At 38.4% G+C, this 25,809-nt stretch overlaps 1 protein-coding gene across 9 annotated transcripts in view; it reads left to right on the plus strand.

Moving 5' to 3' along the window:
- The window catches only part of NT5C2 (5'-nucleotidase, cytosolic II), a 103,706-nt gene that overhangs the window by 33,759 nt on the left and 44,138 nt on the right, over positions 1 to 25,809 (plus strand). For all 9 annotated transcript variants that reach the window (XM_023206529.3, XM_023206530.3, XM_023206541.2 and 6 more), the window contains exon 3: positions 19,569 to 19,642. In XM_023206529.3, coding sequence (XP_023062297.1) covers positions 19,569 to 19,642 — 74 coding nt within the window. The remainder of the gene's footprint in view (positions 1 to 19,568; positions 19,643 to 25,809) is intronic.

The following is a 25,809-nucleotide window of genomic DNA, read 5'->3' on the forward strand; positions in this document are numbered from 1 at the left end:
CCCTGTTTGTATATCCCTTGTTCCCACAGGTGAAAGCCCTGGCTTCTGACATGATCAACATACTTAGTTTGATTAATCTAAAATTGCTTCAGTTGATTAACTGCTACCATAACAAACAAACCTAAAAAGAGTTCAGAATTTGTTTGCCGTTCCTCCACTTTCTTAAAAAGTCTAAAGGCTTATAGTCAAATACTGTGTTTTTTAGTTACTTGAATTAGTTCTTCCTTGCTTTTTTTCTCTACAGTGTGGTTAGCGTATTTGTATACAGTATAATTAGGTTCATTTGTTTGCTTTCAGTTAAGTGTTGTTCTCTTTTTCATTCTATTGATTTAATTTTTTAAATAATTTAACACAATCATATAACATTTCATAATACATCCTATGTTATAGCATTATTGTATACAATATATATGAGTAATATACATTTAAAAGTCAAAATTATGCAAAAGGCATATCAGAAGTGTCACTCCCATCCTATATGTCTCCCACAGTTGGTAGGTAATAAACTGGTTTTCTTTATTTTTCCTGCTTGGGATTCACTGGACCTCTTGATTTTGTGCTTGTATTTAATCAGTTTTGTAAAATTTTCAGTGGTTGTATTTTCATATATTGTTCCTGCCCTGTTTCTCCTTTCCTTCTGAACCCTAATAAGCATATGGTAGATTGGGATGGTGTCCTTTCTTCTCTTATCCTTTTATATTTTTCATCCTTTTTTTTTCTCTGTGTCATATTCTGCAAAGTTTTTCCTGACCTATCTTCCAGTTCACTAATTCTCTTTTCAGTTGGGTCTGATCTGTTGTGAAATCTATTAATCACATTTAAAAATTTTGATTTACATAATTTTTTTTGTTTGTTTCCGCATTTCATTTTGGAATATTTTTTCCAATCTGCTGTGTCACTTTTTGTAGTTTCTAGTTATATATTAAACATTTAAATCTTAGTGAACTTTGTTCTTAGAGTTGTAAGACCTGACTTATATTCCTGACTCTATTTCCAACCACCTCCATTTGAAAGCTTTTTTTTTTCTTTTTTTTTTTTTTTTTGAGGCGGAGTCTCATCACCCGAGCTGGAGTGCAGTGGTCGGATCTCAGCTCACTGCAAGCTCCGCCTCCCGGATTTACGCCATTCTCCTGCCTCAGCCTCCCGAGTAGCTGGGACTACAGGCGCCCGCCACCTCGCCTGGCTAGTTTTTGTATTTTTAGTAGAGACGGGGTTTCGCCGTGTTAGCCAGGATGGTCTCGATCTCCTGACCTAGTGGTCCACCCATCTCAGCCTCCCAAAGTGCAGGGATTACAGGCTTGAGCCACCGCGCCCGGCCTCTTTTTTTTCTTTTTGAGATGGAGTCTCGCCCTGTCACCCAGGCTGGAGTGCAGTGGTGTGATCTCGGCTCACTGCAACCTCTGCCTCCTAGGTTCAAGCGATTCTCCTGCCTCACTCAGCCTCCCGAGTAGCTGGGATTACAGGTGCATGCCATCACACCTGGTTAAATTTTTCTATTTTTAGTAGAGATGGGGTTTCACTGTGCTAGCCAGGATGGTCTCAATCTATTGACCTCATGATCTGCCTGCCTCAGCCTCCCAAAGTGCTGGGATTACAGGCATGAGCCACCATGCCTGGCCTTTGAAAGCTTTTTTTTTTTTTTTTTTTTTGAGACAGAGTTTTGCTCTTGTTGCCCAGGCTGGAGTGCAATGGCATGATCTCACCGCAACCTCCGCCTGAGTTCAAGCGATTCTCCTGCCTCAGCCTCCCTAGTAGCTGGGATTATAGGCATGCGCCACCACGCCTGGCTAATTTTGTCTTTTTAGTAGAGATAGGGTTTCGCCGTGTTGGCTGGGCTGGTCTTCGAACTCCTGACCTCAGGTGATCAGCCTGCCTCGGCTTCCCAAAGTGCTGGGATTACAGGTATGAGCCATTGCGTGTGGCCCCTTTAAAGCTTTTTAAAAGAGGACTTTAATTGTTACTACATCCATTAGGAAGCATTTCTAAATATTACTACTATAGATCCAAGAAGTGAGGAATAATATAGTCATCATGCTCAAATTTTAATGTCTTGTTTAAGCACACATGCATACTTTAAAATGAATCTAATTATTTCTAGACTCTGGCCTTTTCATTCCTGATAATATTGCCCTAGTCCAGGCCCTTGTTATCACTGTCCTAGATTGTGGCAGTATCTCCTGTAGGTCTCCGCACCTTCAACCTTGTCCTCCTCAAAAAAAATTTTTTTTTCAAGAGATGGAGTATCACTCTGTTGCTCAGGCTAAAGTGTAATGGCATGATCATAAGTCACTGCAGTCACCTTGAGCTCAAGTAACCCTCACACCTCAGCCTCCCGAGTTCCTGGGACTACAGGTGCATGCCACCATACCTGGCTAATTAAAAAAAATTTTTTTTGTAGAGACAGGATCTTGTATGTTGCCCATACTGGTCTAAAACTCTTGGCCTCAAGCAGTCCTCCCAGTTCTGCCTCCTGAGTCGCTGGGGTTACAGGTGTGAGCCACGGCATTTGGCCAAATTCATTTTTTAAATTATGTTAGAATCCTGCTTAGAACCTTTAGTGATATCACATCGAGCATGCAACAGGATAAATTTTAACCCCACTAAGACTCACTAAGACTCTCTAAGACTGATCTTTTTCTGTCCACTTTTGTGTTGAGCAGTTCTCTTCCTCAGATTCTGTGTTCTGTCAACTCAACTATATCTAGCTTTATTTTTTCTCTGAGACTGGATCTCACTCTGTCACCCAGGCTGGAGTGCAGTGGCGTGATCATGGCTCACTGCAGCCTTGACTTCCCAGGCTCATAGCTTTGTTTTTATTCATACATCATGATATTTATGTCATTTTGCTTTTTGTTCATGGTTCCTCTTCTGTTGGAGACCTCTTCTTTTCCTCTTAGCCTGCTAATACTTTTAGCATGGTGATTAAGAGCATGGGCCTAGGGTTGGCATTTTGGATTGTTCCATTTCTTTAGAATCACAGCATTTAACTTTTGTAAATTTTAATTTTGTCATCTTTGAAACTGGAATAACTTCTACCTCATAGTTACTGCAAAGATTAGATGAGATAATAAAGAGCTTAGCAGTGTCAGTTTTAAAAAACAGTATCTCATCCTAACTTTCAATAAGACTCAGCCAAGAGGATCTATGTGTCCCTCTCTGTTGTGCATATCTCCAATACTATTATTAATACACTACTTCATAACTGCTTTTGAATGGACCTTCTCACTAGCTTCTTAAAATCAAGGACTGCCAAGTTTATCTTTGTATTACTGGTACCTGGCACACAGACTTTCAGTAAATATTTGTTTAATATATGCATGGAGTTTGAAAGAGCTAGTCATCTTTAGACAATACCTTACCTTTTGCACAGGAAGCTCCTGTGAGTGTGTACCCTCAGTTCAAGTGAGAATTTTTGTTTTCCTTTGTCTTTGCCAGTAGTAAAGTCTTAAAATAGTAATTACATTTATTTCCACTGCACTGAGCTGTGATACCACAAGCTGAAAATCTACGGAATCCATGGGAAGTTGGCACCCTTAAGGATTAGATCATTTTTCCATATTCAATTTGTATTCTTGTAGTTATGGAATTTGCTTTGAGGATAGTCAATGGAAATCCTTCATATTTGTGTAAAACTTGAGATTTAGATTTTTAAAAAAGTATTTCCCAAGAGATATATTAATGAGGCAATGCCTGATAATCCAGTTGCTTTTCCTGTTCCCCTACCCTCAATAGTAGTTCTTGGAGTGCTTACATATGACAGACAACATCCCTACCAGATGTTATCTTCCCTTTTATAGATTAAAACACTCAGGCTTAGGTTAAGTAACTTATTCAAAGTTCCAAAGCCAGAAAGTGGAGGAGCTGGAATTTAAGCCTTAGTTCTTCTAGTGCCCATGATCTTTACATTATACCATACTGCTTTTCTAAATAAACTGAAAATAATTTTCTTCTGTTTTTTTCTTTTTTATGTTTTCTACCTTAAAGTCTTTTATCCCTACATTTAAGTTTATAGTATTTAGTAGTGCGTTTAATTACTTAGTAACTATTTAAACATTTTAATAACAAATAGAAGCCTTTATGGTAAGATATTTAGGTAATATTTAAAGGGATAAAGCTTTTTAAAATTTTAAGCCTTAATTCAAGTAGTAGTTCTTTAAGATATATGTATTTTATTTTTAATTTGAATCACCACTAAGAGGATTTATTTGCCATCTCAACGTTCTTAGACTTTAGCAGACTTATTTATTTCTTCCCTATGCATTATATTGGTCAGGAGGCAGGAATGTTACAGATTTTTTTTCAAAGCTCAATTTGCTCTGAGATTTGGAATTAACCTTTAGAATGTTCTGGATTTATCCCCCATATGCCAAGGATCTGTAAATATCTTTTCACATGAGCTGAAATTTTCAGGCGATTAAGTGAAATATTTGTGAACACAGATGTTTTGTTTAAAAGCAGTTAATGAAATCAGAAAAAAAATAACCTCACTGTGGAAATACTTTAGGTTCCTCCTGTAATATGATCGGCACATACTTCCTTCTCTTGTAATTCGCATTGTTCATTTTCTGAGGGAGGAAATAACTAAACTAATAATTAAAACATAAAATTATTTATCCTGTGTTTTTTGCTCCCAGAGTAAACTAAAAATGATTTTGACCGACCAGGGCTGCTTGATTCTGTGAAACTCACATTGTTTGCGTACTGTTGGAGGGCCTCATTAGGGGGTAAATTTGCTTTTTCTGTTTGCCAGTAACGATTCGATTCCTGTCTCTTACGGGAACTTGCCATTTGGATTGTCTCCTTCCTTAACTGGCCAGCCTTAAACAGTTCAGGCCATTAGTTATTTTTTCTAGTCTCGAAATTTTTAAAAAATTATTCTTAAGTTTTCAAGTATTTAAAGCTGAGGATATTGGTCACTGAGATATTGCCTAGTTAGAGTTCGGCATTGTGCCCAAATGTGTTGGGCCTCTCAGGGCCTGAGTTCTCTGTGCTTTAACAAATGAGCTACAGTTCTCAAGAGATCAGTGAAGCTTGTTTGTTGATCCTGTATTCTCATCCAGAGGAAGTAGATCTTTGAGAATGTCTAAGGAAGGGTAAGTGATTTTATTATTCTTTCTCTTTCATTTTTCTCAGTGAAGAGGTGTCATCTGAGTGAATTAAAAGATTAATAAGCAGTACTACCAGTCCAAGGGTGGAGGTAGAGGCAGAGATTGAAAGAAATTCATCCCAAATCTTACAGTGTTTCATGTGTAATCTACTGTAAAGTTGTTGTTGTTGTTTTGAAAGACAGCATTGAGTAAGGGTAATCTTAATAGGAATTTTGTAAGATATGAGTACTTTGTTTACTCTGTGGTAAATTCATTTTGTTTTCCTGCAGAATGTATTTATCAAGTTTGGAAGCGAACGGTGGTTTACCGAAGAATTGAGGGAAGCTTACAAATTCAAAGGCGTTTTAGATAAGTTGTACCTTTAGAAAATAGTGTGAAATATTTAGTGAAAAACAGCCTATGATTTTGTTCGTTTCTGGGAAGTGTAGGCAAAAAATAATTTAGAGTAGAATTCCCTATTCTAATTTGCTTTGCAATATAAGATAGTTCTCTGTTGTTTTTATGTTATTTTCTCTTACGCTTCCGAGTCTGAATTATTACTGATTCTCTATTTGTGACCACTATAATAAGTGATAAGTTAATAACTGCATACTGTTAGTTATTTCATTTCTAGCCTTCAGGCATAACTAGACCTGGTTAATTTTAGAGAGATGTTTCTTTTGATAAAATAGGACATAAATCTTTCCAAAAAATTATTTAAAAATACAGTAAAAGTTTAGTTTTTATTTTTCTAGAATCTATTATTTTCTAGGTCTTTTGTTCTGTAAGAAAATTTGAAGTGGTTCTAGAGCCTCACATTTACAACTTATTTTAATCTAATCATGTATTGATTATGAACAAAATAAAATTGGCCCACTTTACTACTATTTTTAAACTTCATTATTGAATAACGAGAACCAGGGGTATAAGTAATTCTGTATTAGACCTTTTATGACATCACTAGAAATTTGAGGTTTCTTTTAAATGTGAAAGTTATGAAAGGATTGCCGTTTTAGATTGGTATATTTTCTTAAAGGACTGCCTTTTTAGGTTGGTATATTTTCTTTCCTTCTATCACTGGCTATAGATAGGTAGTTGTTAAACCATTTTTATGATAAGGACTATCACAGGTGCTAGTATATTTGTCAATCTTGTACACAGGGTTGTTTATAAAGCTATTATAGTTTTTAGATTTAAGATGAATTGTATTTCTAGATGCGGTTAAAGTTCTTGGAAGTAGTTAGTACTAATTTTTACCCATGGTAAGGTATATGTTAGATTTGGTTAGTTAGAGAAAGTTGAAGGGACCTATAGTACCCCACTAGTACACTATAAGGGCAGAGACTTTTTTTTAGGTTTATTTGCAGGAGCCTCTGGGGCAATGCCTGTTCTGTCTGAATGGATAATAAGTGCATTTGAAGTATGTGGAGTATATAAATGAAATCAATTAAGTTTTATTCTCTATGCTAGCTTTAGAAATAAATGGATATGTTTTGTGCTTTGGGATGAAAAAAATTCTTACATTTACCATTTTCATAAGTGTGATGTTGACGTTTGGTACCGTGCTATCATTTGATAGCTATGAAATATTTCCCTAATAGTAATAGGAAAAGATTGTTAATAGAGTTAAATCACCAAAAATTATACTTGAGCTTTATGTAAACCTATGGTAATTAAGACAGTGTGATATTAGTGTTAAGATAGGCATATAGATTTTGGAACCAAATGGGGAGTTCATAGACCCACACATATATATAATCAATTGATTTTCAACAATGAAGATAAGCTAATTCAATGGCGAGAGCCTAGTGTTTTTTTGTTTGTTTTTTTAAGAACAAGTTTCACTCTTGTTGCACAGACTGGAGTGCAGTGGCGCAATCTTGGCTCACTGCAACCTCCACCTCCTAGGTTCAAGTGATTCTCCTGCCTCAGCCTTCCTGAGTAGCTGGGATTACAGGCATGCACCACCACGCCCGACTAATTTTGTATTTTTAGTAGAGACAGGATTTCTACATGATGGTCAGGCTGGTCTCGATCTCCTGACCTCAGAGGATCCACCCGCCTTGGCCTCCCAAAGTGCTGGGGATTACAGGCATGAGCTACTGTGCTTAGCCAGGAGAGGCTAGTGTTTTTAACAAATGTACTGGAACAACTGAATATTCATATAGGGGAAAAAAAAAGAACCCTGACCTTTGACCTTTACCTCAAACCATACATTAAAATAACACAAAATGGATCATAGACCTAAATATAATTTTTGTGACCCCGAATGATGTACAGATTTCTTAGGTAAACTGAATTAAAATTATTAGACAAAATTGATAAGTTGAGCTTCATCAAAATTCAAAAAATCAAATTTCTGTTTCTTTAAAGACATCATTAAGAATATTTAAAGGTGGCCAGGCACGGTGGCTCACGTCTGTAATCCCAGCACTTTGGGAGGCTGAGGTGGGCAGATCACGAGGTCAGGAGATCGAGACCATCCTGGCTAACACGGTGAAACCCCATCTGTACTAGAAATACAAAAATTAGCCAGATGTGGTGGCGGATGCCTGTAGTCCCAGCTACTCCGGAGGCTGAGGCAGGAGAATGGTGTGAACCCGGGAAGCGGAGCTTGCAGTGAGCTGAGATCGGGCCACTGCACTCCAGCCTGGGTGACAGAGCGAGATTCCATCTCAAAAAAAAAAAAAAAGAATATTTAAAGGCAAGCCGCAGACTGGGAGAAAATATTCTGAATATATTTATATCTGATAAAAGACGTGGATCCAAAATATATGAAGAACTCTTGTAATTCAATAGTAAGACAACCCAGTTTAAAAACAGGCAAAAGATTTGAATTGATGCTTCACAAAATTGGATTTGAAAAGATGCTATTGGTCATTAGGGAAATACAAATTAAAACTATAGTGAGATACCACTGCGCACACACTAAAATGCCTGCAATAAAAAACACTGACAGTGTGGAGCAATGATGGTAACTCTCATGCATTGCTAATAAGAGTGCAAAAGAGAAAAGAGTTTTGGCAATGTCTTTTTAAGTTAAACATATGCTTAACATATGACCTAGTAATTCCACTTTTAGATATTTACCCAAGAGATGAAAGGATGCCCACATACATTTGTATGTGACTGTTTGTAGCAGCATCATTTATAGTAGTCGAAAGCTGGAAACACACCAAATGTCCATTAACTGAATGGATAAACAAATTGTGGTATATCCACACAACGAAATACTCAGGAATAAAAGAACTAATCATATATGCAGCAACATGGATGAATCTTGGAAGTACTGCTAAGTAAACCAGACACATGACAAAATAATACTTGATTCCATTTATATGAAAACTACAGTGACAGAAAGTACTCGTGGTAGCTCAGGACCAAGGGCTGGGGAGGGTATTGCAAAAGAACATGAAGGAATTTTTTGGATTGAAGAAAATATTCTACATCTTGATTGTAGTAGTTGTTGCATGAGTGTATACCGTTACCAGACTCACCAAAATTTTCATTTACAGTGGGTGAATGTTATTTTAAGTAAATGATACCTTGGTAAAGTTGGTGGAGGAATGAGACTTGAGAAGCTCCTCATCCTGCTGATTTAAAATTTTATAAATAAAGTGGTTGTTGATTATTCATATTCAAAGGGATATCTTTGGGAAAATATGGGTGCTCTTAGGATGTGTAATGCAGGGAAAAATATACTGTCTTTGCAGTGTCATGATTGAATTAGCCCTCTGGAGTTGTTAAAGTGCCTTATTTATTTATTTATTTATTTATTTATTTATTTATTTATAATTACAAGAGTTGCTGTCTTTTAGGTAAAAGGCCAAAATGAATTTTATTATTTGTTTTTATTTTAAATTCTGAGTTTTGACCTTTCTTCCAGTATAGGCACAGTACACTTGTTAATTTGGCCTTATGCTAACATGGATAACCATATTTTCTTCTCTAATTTCTGTCACACAGAGTTTAACCCTGCAATGTTGCTATGTTTTATGAATGATCCTCTATACAAAAAAATTGTGAAGAAAAAGTGAAAAACAATTTAGAGGAAAATAGGGAAAAAGGGATTGGAAAAAACCTGTGCTTAATTAGACTGAGGTTTTAGAATAGTAAATGTGTTCTTAGAAGTACTGGTATTGTCCTGGTTTCTCCCATAATTTCTGTATTTCTCTGATTTGGTAGTCAGCCCTCTCTTATATTTCCTACCGTCCTGCTCCCATTATCACAATTTCTTCATTTGAGAATGAAGGTGAAGGGAATTTTAATGTCTTTCCTTAAATATTTTTGATGAATCTCCTTGAAGTGTGCTTTAAAATCTTTGGTGGAAAGAGAGTCTACATTATCATCAGTACTCCTATTATCTTGTCGTTTTTAAGATAGACCTTCTTTTACATTTAAACATCTCAGAAACTGGGCTGTATCTGGCAGCATACCACCTAGAATTCAAATTGAGTTCTTCCAGAGAGGATTTGCTTTCACTTCTTTTGGTCACCTGGGGAAAATATCAACCATCCTGGTAGTATAAATTCAGAGCACAACCTACAAGACTGACTTGTTCAAATTCTCAGGGAGAGATTTTTTTCCCCCTCCCTGGACTCAGTACAAAATAGAAAAGAGATGTACAGTCAAGGCTGAGATGTACAGGTTTCTTTGTGGGCCCTTGTGTGTTGTAGATATATTTCTCCCTTATCCTCATAATATGGGTATATCCCTTTTGATATCTTAGCTTTTTGTGGAATCTCCTACTAGGCTCTGACTTGGCATTTCCCCCCTTTTCTTACTGATGTATAATATGGGTACATTTTATAATTGATGGCATTTTAAATCTTAATCATCTTAAATTTTGTTCTATGTATGTCTCCATACTGACTTTTCAGAAATCTGAAACTTTTAAAAATTGAGTGTATGGGTGAGTAAAATGAGTATTATAATTAATTTATGTTTTATTTTATAAGTGCTAACACATTGGTTCAGATTTCTAGTGTATGTGCTGCCGAGGTGAGCACTGTTCAGATTTTTAATGCACAGGCTGCTCTTCTCTCTTCTCTCTCTTTTTTTTTTTTTGAGATGGAGTCTTGCTCTGTTGCCCAGGCTGGAGTGCGGTGGCGCGATCTTGGCTCACTGCAAGCTCTGCCTCCCGTGTTCATGCCATTTTCCTGCCTCAGCCTCCTGAGTAGCTGGAACTACAGGTGCCCACCACCACGCCCGGCTAATTTTTTGTACTTTTTAGTAGAGACGGGGTTTCACCATGTTAGCCAGGGTGGTCTTGATCTCCTGACCTCGTGATCCACCTGCCTCTGCCTCCTAAAGTGCTGGGATTACAGGCATGAGCCACCGTGCCTGGCCACTGCTCTTCTCTTGATACAATCTGATAAACAAAATGTATCCCTCTTGATGTTCCTCAGAGAAAGTGTTAAAACAAATTAGTAAGAAGTTATTGGTTAGAATTTATGAAAGCAGGACGAATGCTACTAGATGTCTGTTGCTTTTAGAATCTAACCCAAAATTTCTTGTTGTGTCTGTAGGTCCATGGTATTTGAGCTTTGAATTTTCAAGAATCCATTTCATAAAGCTCTTACCTATAATATTTTTTATATCATTAAGCATACTTTTTACGAAGGATGGAGACATAGTGGCATACTGAGGTCTTCCTGTTACTTTTTTTACATAACAGCTTTATTGAGATACAATTCACATACCATTCAATTCATCCTTTTAAAGCATACAATTCGATGGTTTTAGTATATTCATAGAGTTGTGCAACCAATACCGCTATCTAATTTTAGAACATTTCATTACCCCCACAAGAAACCCTGTACCCAATAGCAGAAACTCCCCGTTCCCTCCTCCCTACAGCCTCTGGCAATGACCAACCCCTATTAAGTTTCTAGTTTAAGCTTAATTTTTAGTTCAGTTAAATATTGTGTCTGCTATTACAAGGCCCTATGTTAGGTGTTGGGAAGGTTATAAATCCTGGTCTCAAAGTTTATAATCCTGTAAAGAATAAGAGAACTACCATATTTTATGTATGTGACAACGTATAGTGTCAAAATAGGGAATTTTGAATATTTAAAACTCTCATTTGGGTCACAACTTAATAGAATTTTAGTTGTTGATGCAGTTTCTTTCATTAAGTAGAAAAGTAATGAGATCTAGAGATATTACTGTTACATAGTTCTGTGGTACAACCAGAATATTGATAGGTCCTTGACAAAATCGCTTGAGATGCAGGGTCTTGAATAGTTAGAGATAACTGAGGTGGCCCTTTTAAGTATAGGGAAAAGAATATAAACAAAGCCTTAGGGCATATTTAGGAAATAGCAGGTAGCTCACTTTGTTTACTACGGCCAAAGGTACATGATGTGGCACAACGTAAGATCAAACTGATTTTGACAAAATGGTGAAAGATTTTGAACTTGAAGATCCAAGAATCTGCAATTTATTAATTGGGGAGGTAGTGAGCGCTGACTAAAAGTTCTTAAGAGAGTGATATGATTGGATCGGGGCTTTAGGACGCAAACTATCTGTGAGGGAGGACCAGTTTATAAACAACTTTTTTCCAATCTGTTTCAAATGGACATATTTATAAAATAAAAATAACTCAAGAAAAATGAAGACACAATGTAAGCCTACCTTTTTTATTACTACCTTCAACAAATAAAATTTCTCTGTCAAATTACTATAAAAGTTTCTAAATGCTTAAAATTTCTGTATGTGTCATGTCATGGGTTAGTAACAAATGTTCATAAGCCAGCATTGGTCTGTGGACCATGCTTTAAGTAGCACTACTTCAAAGCAATTAATTTGGCATTAGTGTGAGGGCAGAGCAATTGGGAGATGATTGTTGGACTAATGAGGACCTGGACGTGTTGTTAGCACTGTGAATTGAATGGAAGATTGGATTCCAGAGACGTTTGGTAATTTAAATGAAGGCACATGAGATGATTGGATGTGGATTTGAAGAAGAGGAAAGAATCAAAAGGTAATAACTAGATTTTAAGCTTGAGTGGGAAAATGGGATTGCCCGTAGCAGAAATAGGAACTAGTTTGGAGGTTGGGTTTTCAACAAAAAACCACATTATAGCATTTTCTATTAAGTAAAAATATGCATGTATACAGACATGTACTTTTTAGTTCATAATTTCAATTTGCCCTCTCAAAAAGCACTTGTAACCTTTTCTTTTCTTGATTGTAGCAAATTTTCAATGTATAATTATGCAAGCCCATAAGGAAAACAGATGCCCAAGAAGATTTTATACTTGAATCCTTAGTCTCATTTGTTGTTGCACTAACTGTCATTGGGCACTTGGCCAGGAAATTGTGACTCCTAGGCAAGGGGAGGAGTTACAGATAAAGTTCATCATTGCCAAAGAAATTCTATTCCAAATGGATTTGTGCGGAGCAACAGTGATATCCAGTGACAAGTTAAATTAGACACAGAGGTGTTTTCTCCAGCACTGTCTCCGAAGACACATGGTTTTGAGGGGCCTGATTCAGGCTAAACTTCTTGAAGTTAAGTCACAAAAAAACTATACTAGGGACTTGACGAAGAATTTTGTTATGTGACTTCAAGAACTAGTTGACTCAGATAGTTTTATACTTTTCAAAACGGCAACCAGTGACAGATGAGGTAATACTGCTTTGAATTGCAAGTTAAGTCTCAAAGCCATTAAGATTGCTATTTACAAAATTTCAAATTCAATAAATTGCATGTTCATGTTACTTAAGTGTGAGAATATTCCTGTTTATAAAGCACATTATATTAATGGCTCTATTTCTTATAGTTAATATTTATATTAACTTGGATAGAATTTATTCAAGTTTAATGTCTTAACTGCTGTGGGATATGATAATAAAAGCTGTTACATTTGTCTTTATATTGAAGTCTGTGCTTGGTTTTATAGTGTTCCTGTCACCTAGAGATTGTTTTTCTTGTTAATGCTCAGATCTGCAACTTACAAAAGACTTAGTATGTTGGAATTGCTGGTTAATTGTGCTTTAAGATTGGATGCTTAGTTTAGTCATGCTTTCTAGGGTGGCAAGTTTGTGCTTTTTTAAAAGCAAGCTTCAGGAAGTTAATTTCTCAGATATGTTCAAACTCTTGAACACAGGGGTGGAGTATGTTCCACTCGTTAATAATTTAGAAATGTGACACAGTAAACTGGCATTGGCAAAGGTACAGTCAAGGTCCTGAAACCAGTAGAAATTTTTGGATTCCTCAAACAGATAAATCTTTTTGTTTTGAAATGTATGATGGGGCAGTGGGCCAGCCTTGTAATTGATTTAGTACCTTTTAGTTGATATAGTACCTAACACTTTGTTTTGCTATAACCTCAGTGAAGAGTAGTCACTACTTTGAGACCAGGAGATTCATTTCTCTTGAAGACTGTATCCTGGAGACATGGTATTTCATGCTTTAAGGCTGCCTCTGTGCTGAAGTCAGTGCATACTTTAAGGATTTGGATGTTTATTATCTTTGTAAACTGTGGCATGTATAGCCAAATAACTATATTTGGCTTATTGCAGTTCTCTATAATACAGCTGTTCTATTTTGCCATTATAGCTTTGCTTATGCACTTTAGATATGCATACAACAAATTAGATTTAATTCCACATTGTCCCTCCCCTCATGTTTTGTAGCCTAAATTAGGGAAAGAAAAGGAAAGATGAGAATATATGTGAGGCTTTTCATTTTTTTAAACATAATAGAAATGAATTGAGGGGGAGACAGGAGTGATTGTTTCTAAGTTCAGGAATTGCTTTTGTGGTTAGAGCACTTACTTTGAATGAAAATGGAAAGATAAAGGATATTTGGTAGAACTTCATAGGAAAACATCTTATTTCCTAATTTTAGACTCGTACAAAATCTGTCCCAGCTCTTTCTGCTCCCTAAAGAACAGCTTCTATGACATATGTCACAAAATGGTATCTGCTTTATAGTAGACAATAAGTGTGTTGATTGAATAGTTAATGTGACTAGGTTAAAGAGATGAGAAGTGCAATTTGATGGATATTTACCAATGATTATTTTGGCAAAACCAGATTTTCATATTCCTGAAATATATTATTCCTTGAGTTTACATAGATAATAAAGGTACATTATAATCCTTGAATCCTTAAAAATATATATATGTGACTTGATAGATTTTCATGACAGTACAAGCTTAATGTCTTTTCTAACAAAGAAAGAAACTGGTACTTGGCTGGGACTATTGACAGTTTCTTAAGCACTGATTGAGTGACATTAGCAGCAAAATCTCTTTTTTCCTGTAATGTTAGCTGTGCCTGAAGCCAGCTAGCATCTTTCTTCTATGAGAGTCAAAGCTGTTTCTTTTATTATGTGGTTCCACATACTTCTGTCCTGGATTGTATCACAAGGGAAAAAATCGTCCCCAATCCACTCCTGCTTGTATTCCCATGGAATATTTTAGGCATGTCAGCTGTTAGGGGCTGATCAAGGCTTTGATCCAGTTGGCTCTCTAGCTTCAATTAAGAATCTGTTTGAAAAGCCTTCAATAGTAACATTTAGTTTCTAGAGTTACAACCATTATTTTGTCTTTTATCCCTGTTGTACTTTCAAAAGGATTTATGTAACTGGGAAAATATAATAAAGCAGATGCTTTTATCAATAATAGCGGGGTGATATTTGATGAAATATTAGAAGGTGATATGTTTGGGGGCTGGAGGTTGGAGGGTGTTTTTTGTTTCTTTGTTTGAGACAGGGTCTTGCTCTGTTGCCCAAGCTAGAGTGCACTGGCACAGTCTCAGTTCACTGCAGCTTTGACCTCCTGGGCTCATGTGATCTTCCTGCCTCAGCCTCTTGAGTAGCTGAGACTACAGGCATGTGCCACTCTGCCTGGGTAATTTTTTATTTTTTTGTAGAGATAGGGTCTCACTATATTGCCCAGGCTGGTCTCAGACTCCTGGGCTCAAACAATCCTCCCACCTTGGCCTCCCAAAGTGCTAGGATTATAGGCGTGAGCCACCACTCTTGGTTGTCTCAAACTCCTTTTTAAAAAAGTCTCCAAGGCTGTCTCTACAAAAAAAAAAGGAAAAGAAAAATAGCTGGACATGGTGGTGTGTACCTGTGGTCCCAGCTACTTGGGAGGTTGAGGCTGAGGTAGGAGGATAACATGAGCCTGGGAGGTTGGGGCTGCAGTGAGCCATTATCACACCGCTGCACTCCAGCCTGGGCAACATAGTAAGACTATGTCTTGAAAATAAATAAGAAACATATATATACAAATTAGGCATTTTTAAATGGTGAGGTAAATATCAATAGAAGATCCCAGTGGAGGCTTTTTGCATCCCTTAGTGCAGCTACTCTTCTTTGGAGACCATTGACCTAGATCACTGATGGGGGAGCCCAGCCCAAGCCTTTTGTTTTTAATAAGTTACTTAGGTGATTGTGATTTTGATGTACACTGCAGTTTTGAGATCCACTGATCTATATCATTCGAATTTCTTATAGTTACTTATGAAATGAAGGCAAAGAAAAGGTTTGGTCAGAAGAGGAGAAGCCATGAAGTTTTAACTTTGGCTACCAAGCTGAGGATCAGGTGGAAAGCATAACTTTATTTTCTTTCTTTTCCCTTTCCTTTCCCTTTCCTCCTTTCTTTTCTTTTCTTTTCTTTTTTCTTTTGTTTTGTTTTTGACGGAGTCTTGCTCTGTAGCCCAGGCTGGAGTGCAGTGGCGCAATCTCGGCTCGCTGCAACCTCCGCCTCCCGGGTCCAGGCTCAAGCAATTCTCCTGTCTCAGCCTCCTGAATAGCTGGGATTACAGGAAAGCGCCACCATGCCCAGCTAATTTTTGTATTTTTAGTAGAGACAGGGTTTCACCATGTTGGCCAGTCGGGTCTTGAACTCCTGACCTCGTGATTCGCCCACCTCAGCCTCCTAAAGTGCTGGAATTACAGGCATAAGCCACCGCGCCTGGCTCTTCCTTTCTTTTCTTTTTGGTTTTTTTTTTTTATTATTATTATTATACTTTAAGTTCTAGGGTACACGTGCATAACGTGCAGGTTTGTTACATATGTATACTTGTGCCATGTTGGTGTGCTGCACCCATCAGCTCGTCATTTACATCAGGTATAACTCCCAATGCAATCCCTCCTCCCACCCCCCTCCCCATGATAGGCCCCGGTGTGTGATTTCCCCTTCCCGAGTCCAAGTGATCTCATTGTTCAGTTCCCACCTATGAGTGAGAACATGCGGTGTTTGGTTTTCTGTTCTTGTGATAGTTTGCTAAGAATGATGGTTTCCAGCTGCATCCTTCTTGCTTTTTTTTCTGTTTGTGGCAGGGTCTCACTTGTCACCCAGGCTAGAGTGCAGTGGTACAATCTCAGCTCGTTGCAGCTTCTGCCTCTGAGGCTCAGGAGATCCCACTTCAGCTTCCCGAGTAACTGGGACTTCAGGCATGCACCACCACACCTAGCTTTTTTTTTGGTATTTTTTGTGGAGATGGGGTTTTGACATGTTGCCTCAGCTAGTCTCGAACTCCTGTGCTCAAGCGATCTGCCTGTAAAGTACTGGGATTACAGGTGTGAGCCACTACATCTGGCCTTTATTTTTAAAGATGATTAAAACTTACCCTGAAAGACCATCATGCTGATGATCTACCATATTATTATATGTTCAGTTTTTCCTATGTATTCATAGTGATCTTTCTGATTATTTCATTTCCTTAAAATCTGATATTTTGGTCTTAAATGTGGGATAAAGTTCAAATTCCCTAATGTGGCTTACAAAATTTTCACGATTTTGACCCCTGCTAACCTTCCATCGCTTTTATTGCTCCTTCCCCCATGCTTGCCCCCTGGAAAACCTGTTTCTGTGAAAACAAACAGAAGCAAAATCAAAGAAAGCTTCTCAACTCCAGCCACAATAAATGATCTGTAGTTTACTGTAAACCTTTTCCGTGCTTGGTTATTTTGCCTGCATTGCCTTTCTTGCGTTTTCCTAATGGAAAACTGCTGATTGATTAAGATTCAGTTCAAACATTTCTTCCTGACCTCTCTAAACAACTGGTACTCTCTCCTCCATGTGATTTTATAGTACTTACTGAATTGCTGAAATTACTTAAAAGTCTCCCTTCTAGTAGGCTGAGTTCCTCAAGGATAAAGAGAGTAAATTACAATATAAGTTTCATGAGGGCTGATACAGTCTTTTGTTTAATCACAGTATCTGGGTATAATAGTAGCTATTTATTTAATGAATCTATATATCTTCAGTGGGCTTTAAATTACTTGTTTATTAAATGAATTATAAATTAATAAGTGAATGAGTTATAAAATCCCGAAAGTAATCTTATTTTATGGGGTCAGACTTGGAAAGGAGAGCGTCTTCTTTGAAATCTTGAATACATGGCATTTTTAATGCCAGGACACAATACACAAATCTGTATATTTTTGTATAATATCTGATTTCATTTTCTGTGTAAGAAAGACTTGGATAATATTTTTTAATTTTTAATTTATTTGTTATGTTTTTTGGAAACAGGGTCTCACTCTTCCACCCAGGCTGGAGTTCAGTGGTGTAATCTTGACTCACTATAGCCTTGATCTCTTAGACTCAAGCAATCCTCCTACCTCAGCCTCCCAAGTAGCTGGGACCACAGGTGCACACCACCATCCCCAGCTGATTTCTGTATTTTTTGTAGAATTGGGGTCTCACCATGTTACCTAGGCTGGTCTTGAACTCTTGAGCTGAAGCCATCTGCCTGCCTTGGCCTCCCAAAATGCTGAGATTACAGGTGTGAGCCACTGCTCCCGGCCTTGAATAATTTTTATGGATTTTAATATTGGTATTTAAATGAGAAGATCTAAAAGAAAACAAAGGAAAAGCTTCTTGACATTGGTCTTGGCAGTGATTTTTTTTGTTTAGGACACCAAAAGCACAGGCAACAAAAGCAAAAACAAGCGGGACTACCTCAAACTAAAAAGCTCCTGCACAGCAAAGGAGAAACAGCAAAATAAAAAGGCAACCTATGGATTGGGAGAAACTGTTTGTGAACCATATATCTGATAAGGGATTAATATCTAAAATATATGAGGACCTCAAACAGTAACGATAAAAGGAATAACCCAAAAATGGGCAAAGGACCTGCATAGACATTTCTCCAAAGCACACGTGCAAATGGCTAACAGGTGTTTGAAAAGGTGCTTAACATCATTAATCATCAGGGGGAGTGCAAATCAAAACCACCATGAGTTATCATCTCATACCTATTAGAATGCCTTTTATCAAAAAGGTAAGAAATAAATGTTGGCAAGGATGCAGTGAAAAGGGAATCTTTGTACACTGTTGATGGCAATGTAAACTGATGCAGCCACCGTGGAAAATGCTGTGGAGCTTCCTAAACAAATTGAAAATAGAGCTGCCATATTACTCAGCAGTTCTTCTAGTTATATTCCCAAAGGAAGTAAAATCACCACTTTGTAAAGATATCTGCACTCCCATGTTCATTGCAACATTATTTAGAGTAGCCAGGAGATGGAAAAAAACAAAATATCTGTTGAAGGGCTGAATGAATGGATAAGGAAATTATGGTATATGTACACACAATGGAATATTCAGCCTTAAAAAAGGAGATTCTACTGTTTGCAACACCATTGATGAACCTAGAAGACATAATGCTAAGTGAAATAAGCCAGATACACCAAAGAATACTGCATGATTTCACATGTGGAATCTAAAAAAACAATCAAAAAAGGAAACCATAGAAACGAAGAGCAAAACAGTGATTGGAGGCCAGGCGTGGTGGCTCATGTCTGTAATTCCAGGACTTTGAGAGGCCGAGGTAGGAGGGTTGCTTGAGCCCAGGAGTTGAAGACCAGCCTGAGCAACATAGGTGAGCCTCTGTCTCTACAAAAAATAAAAAAATTATCCAGGCTAGGTGATGTGTGCCTGTAGTTCCTGCTGCTTGGGAGGCTGAGGTGAGAGGATCTCCTGAGCCTAGGAGGCTGAGGCTGCAGTGAGTCATGATTGCACCACTGCACTCCAGCCTGGGTGACAGAGTGACTCTGCCTCAAAAAACAAAAACAAAACAATGTGGGGGAAGGATGGAAAGATGTAGATCAGAGGGTACAAAGTTGCAGTTATGTTGGATGAATGCCTAATGTACAGCATGAGGGCTATATTTAATAATATTGTATTATGTACTGGTAATTTGTCAAGACAATAGTTTTTAAGTACTTGTACCACAAAAAAAAGAAACAAAGAAGTAAAGGTAACTATATGGGATAATGAGTATGTTAATTTGTTTGACTGTATTAATCATTTCACTGTGTATATGTGTATCAAGATAAGTATATCAAACAGCATGTTGTGTTATACAGCCTAATATATAATTTTAAAAGTTTAAAAAATCAGTTGGAAAAATAAATAAATGAGAAAACCTAGAAAAATAGCCAAATAACTTTATTAAACTTGAGAATTTATTTTCCAATGTTGAGATATTATTTTTTATTATTTTCTATAGGGTGTTTGTGAACCGAAGTTTAGCCATGGAAAAGATAAAGTGTTTTGGGTTTGATATGGATTATACCCTTGCTGGTGAGTAGCAATTTCTGATTGCTTAAGAACTGCTGCTTTGCGTATAACACAGTGGGTTCACAGTAGGCAATTCAATTAACATTTGCTAACTTAATCATGTATTTGACTGCCAGAAGCTTTTATTATCAGATTGCTTCCACTAAGATTTATGAATATTGAAATTATCAGATATCCTTGAGATTTGGCTCATGAGTTTGCACACATAGATAGAAAAAGTATTAAATTTTACTCTTTTAGTGATCCTGGTAAGAAATAATATGGTAAAATCATACATTGATATGTATATTTGGGCATTTTTGACTTTTACTCTTAGCCATTCTTTAGGTATGAGATTTTGTATCTCTTACTTTGCCACAGATAAACTTGTATCAGTTAAAAATTTTAATGTTACTTTTTTTTTTTGAGACGGAGTTTCACTCTTGTCTTCCAGGCTGGAGTGCAATGGCGCGATTTGGGCTCACTGCAACCTCCACCTCCTGGGTTCAAGCGATTCTCCTTCCTCAGCCTCCCAGGTAGCTGGGATTACAGGTGTGCGCCACCATACCCGGCTAAATTTTGTATTTTTAGTAGAGATGGGATTTCACCATGTTGGCCTGGCTGATCTCCAACTCCTGACCTCAGGTGATCTACCTGGCTTGGCCTCCCAAAGTGCTGGGATTACAGGCATGAGCCACCGTGCCCAGACAATATGTTGTTATTAACACAGATGGGAAATGTGTTCATTTTCCATTTAAATGATTGCACACATAATATGTACAAGGCGTTTAAAAAATTAGAGCCGCAGCCATAAGAAAGAATGAGTTTGTGTCCTTTGCAGGGACATGGATGAAGCTGGAAGCCGTCATTCTCAGCAAACTGCACAGGAACCGAAAACCAAACACTGCATATTCTTACTTATAAATAGGAGTTGAACATTGAGAACACATGAACACAGGGAGGGGAACATCACACACTGGGGTTTGTCCGGGGGTGGGAGGCAAAGGGAGGGAGAGCATTAGGACAAACACCTAATGCATGCAGGGCTTAAAACCTAGATGACGGGTTTATATGCGCAACAAACCACCATGGTACATGTATACCTATGTAACCTGTATGTTCTGCGCACATATCCCAGAACTTAAAAAAAACAACAAAACCCAAAAAACTCAGAGATGTACTAGACTTGCTTTTCTGTACCTAGGGTATATGCAGGAATTTAGCCAGTCTTCCCAATGGTTAGCTACAATTAGATGGAGGACTGGGCAAGAAGTCACTGAAACTCCATGGCAAACATGGAAAAGATGAACTTCTTTTTTAACTTGTAGAGTCCTTAGTCTGTGTAGATGTTTTCATCAGCATGTTTTGTCCTTAGGATGTGGGACATTGGGTACCATCTTATGGTCTTCTATTTGTGTAAACTTTGTGTTTAAGTTTCCACATCCTTTTTTATTAAATAAATTATATAGCTTCTGAAACCAACCAACCAACCAACCAACCAAACAAAAAACTAGAACCATTAGCTTTATTCATTATCCTATAGCCCTTACACCAGCACTGTGCTGTTTTTCCCTTCCTTCTCTAAGATATATTTGAGTCAATGTATTAATCAATAGTTATAACATCTTTCCAGAACTTAGTAAAATATTTTCAATCTCATGAAAATGCATTTAATTTAAGAAGTAGTGGGGAGGTGGGATCAAGTTGAGCATATGTGCTTGCACGTGTGTGTGAAACTGTGACAGAATCTTTCAGAAATTGTCTCTTAAAAATTTTGTCTTTACACAAAAACCTTAAAATGTATAAAGACACTTACAGGAACTATTAATGTAACAGTGCTAGTTTGTCCATCTCAAATTAGAGAAATCGCAGTTTGATGTTCAATTTAGGCTACAAATGTAAATGAATAATACATGTTCAAAAATGAAATTATGGGGGTACTTGCCACATAGATATGGCCATGATTTTTTTTACCAACAAATAATACATTAAAAATATACACAGTTCCTGATTTGAATTTTTCTCTTCCCTCCATACTCTTTTGTCATTTATTTGTTTTTCTATTGCCTTAAGCTTATTTTTGCAGCATTTAATGTTTTTCTGATTGGTCACAGGCACTTTTAGGAGTACTTGTCAGAAAGCAGGGGAAAGCAGTCTACTTTCTCAATGTAGATCTTGCTGTTCAAATGGGGAGAAAATCCTATAGTCTCTTCTTTCAAGAATTCTGGCTCTCTAGGGAAAGGAATGGTGAGATAATTTGGCAGCTGAAAGAGATTATCTAAAGCAGAAATGGAAGTTAATAGTGTCAAAAAGTGACAAACATTTTTCCCTTGGTTATTAAGACAATCTTATTACATTGAAATAGTTTGATTCAGTAAGTATTTATTGAGAATCTATAATGTGCCTGGCACATTTTGTTACTGAAAACTGAGATGATTGTATATTTCCACAGAATAAGGAAAAAATAAACTATCTTGTATATTGAAAAGGTCACTGAATTGGCCTTGCGCGGTGGCTCATGCCTATAATCCCAGCACTTTGGGAGACTGAGGCGGGCGGATTACTTGACAGGAGTTTGAGACCAGCCTGCCCAACATGTTGAAACCCCGTCTCTACCAAAAAATACAAAAATTAGCTGGGTATAGTGGTACTCGCCTATAGTCTTAGCTGGTCAGGAGGCTGAGGTGGGAGAATTGCATGAACCAGGGAGGCAGAGGTTGCAGTGAGCCGAGATGGTGCCACTGCACTCCAGCCTGGGCAACAGAATGAGACCGTGTTTCAAAAAAAAAAAAAAAAAAAAAAAAAAATTAACTGAATCTGTCTCTAAACTTTAATGCACCTTATGATTTATTCTTTTTGGTTTTTGCAATGCCACTTCATATTTTAATGCTTTCTCCTAGTCTACACACAAATATACTTTGTGTATATATAACAGTAACTGTTAACATTTATTAAGTACTTATTATATGCCAGGACCTGTTCCTAGTGCTTTATATAGATTATCTCATTTAACACATGGATTGTGTTATTCACATCTGTTATTTAATATTTACAGAAACTCTTTGAAGCAGTTACTACTATCATCTTCATTTTACATATGACTGAGATTAAGCACTTGGTCCAAGGACATTTAGTTATGATGTACCTGAACCAAGATTCAGACCTAAGCATGCATATATGTATAGGCATATAATGTTAAAATTATCATTTTGGATAATGATAATTTATCGAAATTTTCATATAAATAGAAACATATAGTGTGTTAGTCTGTTTTCACTCTGCTGATAAAGACATACCTGAGACTGGGCAATTTACAAAAGAGATTTTTGTCTTGTTTTGTTTTGTTTTGTTTGAGACAGAGTCTCACTCTGTCACCCAGGCTGGAGTGCAGTGGTGCAGTCTCAGCTCACTGCAGCCTCCGCATCCTGGGTTCAAGCGATTATCCTGCCTCAGCCTCCCGAGTAGCAGGGATTACAGGTGCCAGCCACCATGCACGGCTAATTTTTGTATTTTTAGTAGAGACGCAGGGGGCAGTGGGGGTTTCATTATGTTGGCCAGGCTGGCCTGGAACTCCTGACCTCAGGTGATCTGCCTGTCTCGGCCTCCCAAAATGCTGGGATTACAAGTGTGAGCCACTGAGCCCGACCAGAAAGAGATTTCATGGACTTACAGTTCCACGTGGCTAGGGAAGCCCCATCATCATGGCAGAAGGTGAAAGGTATGTCTCACATGGCAGCAGACAGGAGAAGAGAGATTGTTCAGGGAAGTTCCCCTTTTTAAAACCATCAGATCTCATGAGACTTATTCACCATCACAGGAACAGCAAGGTTTGAAAGACCCATCCCCATGATTCAGTTATCTCCCACTGGGTCCCTCCCACAACATGTGGAAATTCAAGATGAGATTTGGGTGGGGACACAGCCAAACCATATCATTCTGCCCATGGTCCCTCCTAAATCTCTTGTCCTCACATTTCAAAACCAATCATGCCTTCCCAACAGTCCCCCAAAGTCTTAACTCATTTCAGCATTAACTAAAAAGTTCACAGTCCAATATCTCATCTGAAATAAGGCAAGTCCCTTCTGCCTATCAACCTGTAAAAATCAAAAGCAAGTTAGTTACTTCCTAGATACAATGGGGACACAGGCATTGAGTAAATACAGCCATTTCAAATGAGAGAAATTGACCAAAACAAAGAGGGTGCAGGCCCCATGCAAATTTGAAATCCAGTGGGGCAGTCAAATCTTAAAGCTCCAAAGTGATCTCTTTTGACCCTGTGCCTCACATCCAGGTCTCGCTGATGCAAGAGGTGGATTCCCATGGTTTTGAGCTGCTCCACTTCTGTGGCTTTGCAGGGTACAGCTTCCCTGCCAGCTGCTTTCACGGGCTGGTGTTGAGTGTTTGTGGCTTTTCCAGGTGCATGGTGCAAGCTATCAGTGGATCTATTATTCTGGGGTCTGGAGGACGGTGACCCCTCTTCTCATAGCTCCACTAGGCAGTGCCCCAGTAGGGACTCTGTGTGGGGCCTCTGACCCCACATTTCCCTTCTGAACTGCCTTAGCAGAGGTTTTCCATGAGAGCCCCACCCTGGCAGTAAACTTCTGCCCGGACATCCAGGTGTTTCCATACATCCTCTGAAATATAGGTGGAGGTTCCTAAGCCGCACTTGTTGACTTCTGTGCACTCGCAGGCTCAACACCCCATGGAAGGTGCCAAGGCTTGAGGCCTGTAACCTCTGAAGCCATGGACCCTGTTCTGCATTGGCCCCTTTCAGCCATGGCAGGAGCGGCTGGCACTCAGGGCACCAAGTCGCTAGGCTGCACACAGCATGAGGAGCCTGGGCCTGGCCCATCAAACCACTTTTTCCTCTGAGGCCTCCTGGCCTGTGATGGAAGGGGCTGCCCTGAAGAACTCTGACATGCCCTGGAGACATTTCCCCCATTATCTTGGTGATTAACATTAGGCTCTTCGTTACTTATGCAGATTTCCATACAGGGCTTGAATTTCTTCTCAGAAAATGAGTTTTCTTTTCTGTTGCATTGTCAGGCTTCAAATTTTTACGCTCTGCTTCCCTTATAAAACTGAATGACTTTAACAGCACCCAAGTCACCTCTTGAATGCTTTGCTGCTTAGAAATTTCTTCCACCGGGCCGGGCGCAGTGGCTCAAGCCTGTAATCCCAGCACTTTGGGAGGCCGAGATGGGCGGATCACGAGGTCAGGAGATGGAGACCATCCTGGCTAACACGGTGAAACCCCGTCTCTACAAAAAAAACCAAAAACAAACAAACAAAAAACTAGCCAGGCGAGGTGGCGGGCGCCTATAGTCCCAGCTACTTGGGAGGCTGAGGCAGGAGAATGGCGTAAACCCGGGAGGCGGAGCTTGCAGTGAGCTGAGATCCGGCCACTGCACTCCAGCCTGGGCGACAGAGCGAGACTCCGTCTCAAAAAAAAAAAAAAGAAAAAAAGAAATTTCTTCCATCAGATACCCTAAAGCATCTCTCTCAAGTTCAAAGTTCCATAGATCTCTAGAGCAGGGGCAAAATGCCACCAGTCTCTGTGCTAAAATATAGAAAGAGTTAGCTTTGCTCCAGCTCCCAACAAGTTCCTCATTTCCATCTGAGACTTCCTCAGCCTGGAATTTATTGCCCATGTCACTATCAACATTTTTGTCAAAGCCATTCAACAAGTCTCTAGGAAGTTCTAAACTTTGCCACATTGTTCTGTCTTCTTCTGAGCCCTCCAAACTGTTCTAACATCTGTCTGTTACCCAGTTCCAAAGTTGCTTCCACATTTTCGGGTATCTTTTCAGCAATGCCCCACTCTACTGGTACCAATTTACTGTATTAGTTTGTTTTCACGGCTGATAAAGACATACTTGAGACGGGGCAGTTTACAAAAGAAAGAGGTTTAGGCCAGGTGCTTTGGCTCATCCCAGCACTTTGAGAGGCTCAAGTGGGTGGATCACCTGAGGTCAGGAGTTCGAGACCTGCCTGGCCAACATGGTGAAACCCCGTCTCTACTAAAAATACAAAATTAGCTGGGTGTGGTGGTATGCACCTGTAATCCCAGCTACTTAGGAGGCAGGAGAGTCACTTGAACCTGGGAAGTGGAGGTTGCAGTGAGCCGAGATCGTGCCACTGCACTCCGGCCTGGGTAAAAAGAGTAAAACTCCATCTCCAAAAAAAAAAAA

The sequence above is a fragment of the Piliocolobus tephrosceles genome, chromosome 9, assembly GCF_002776525.5.
Source record: "Piliocolobus tephrosceles isolate RC106 chromosome 9, ASM277652v3, whole genome shotgun sequence".
In the NCBI taxonomy this organism is placed as follows: domain Eukaryota; kingdom Metazoa; phylum Chordata; class Mammalia; order Primates; family Cercopithecidae; genus Piliocolobus; species Piliocolobus tephrosceles.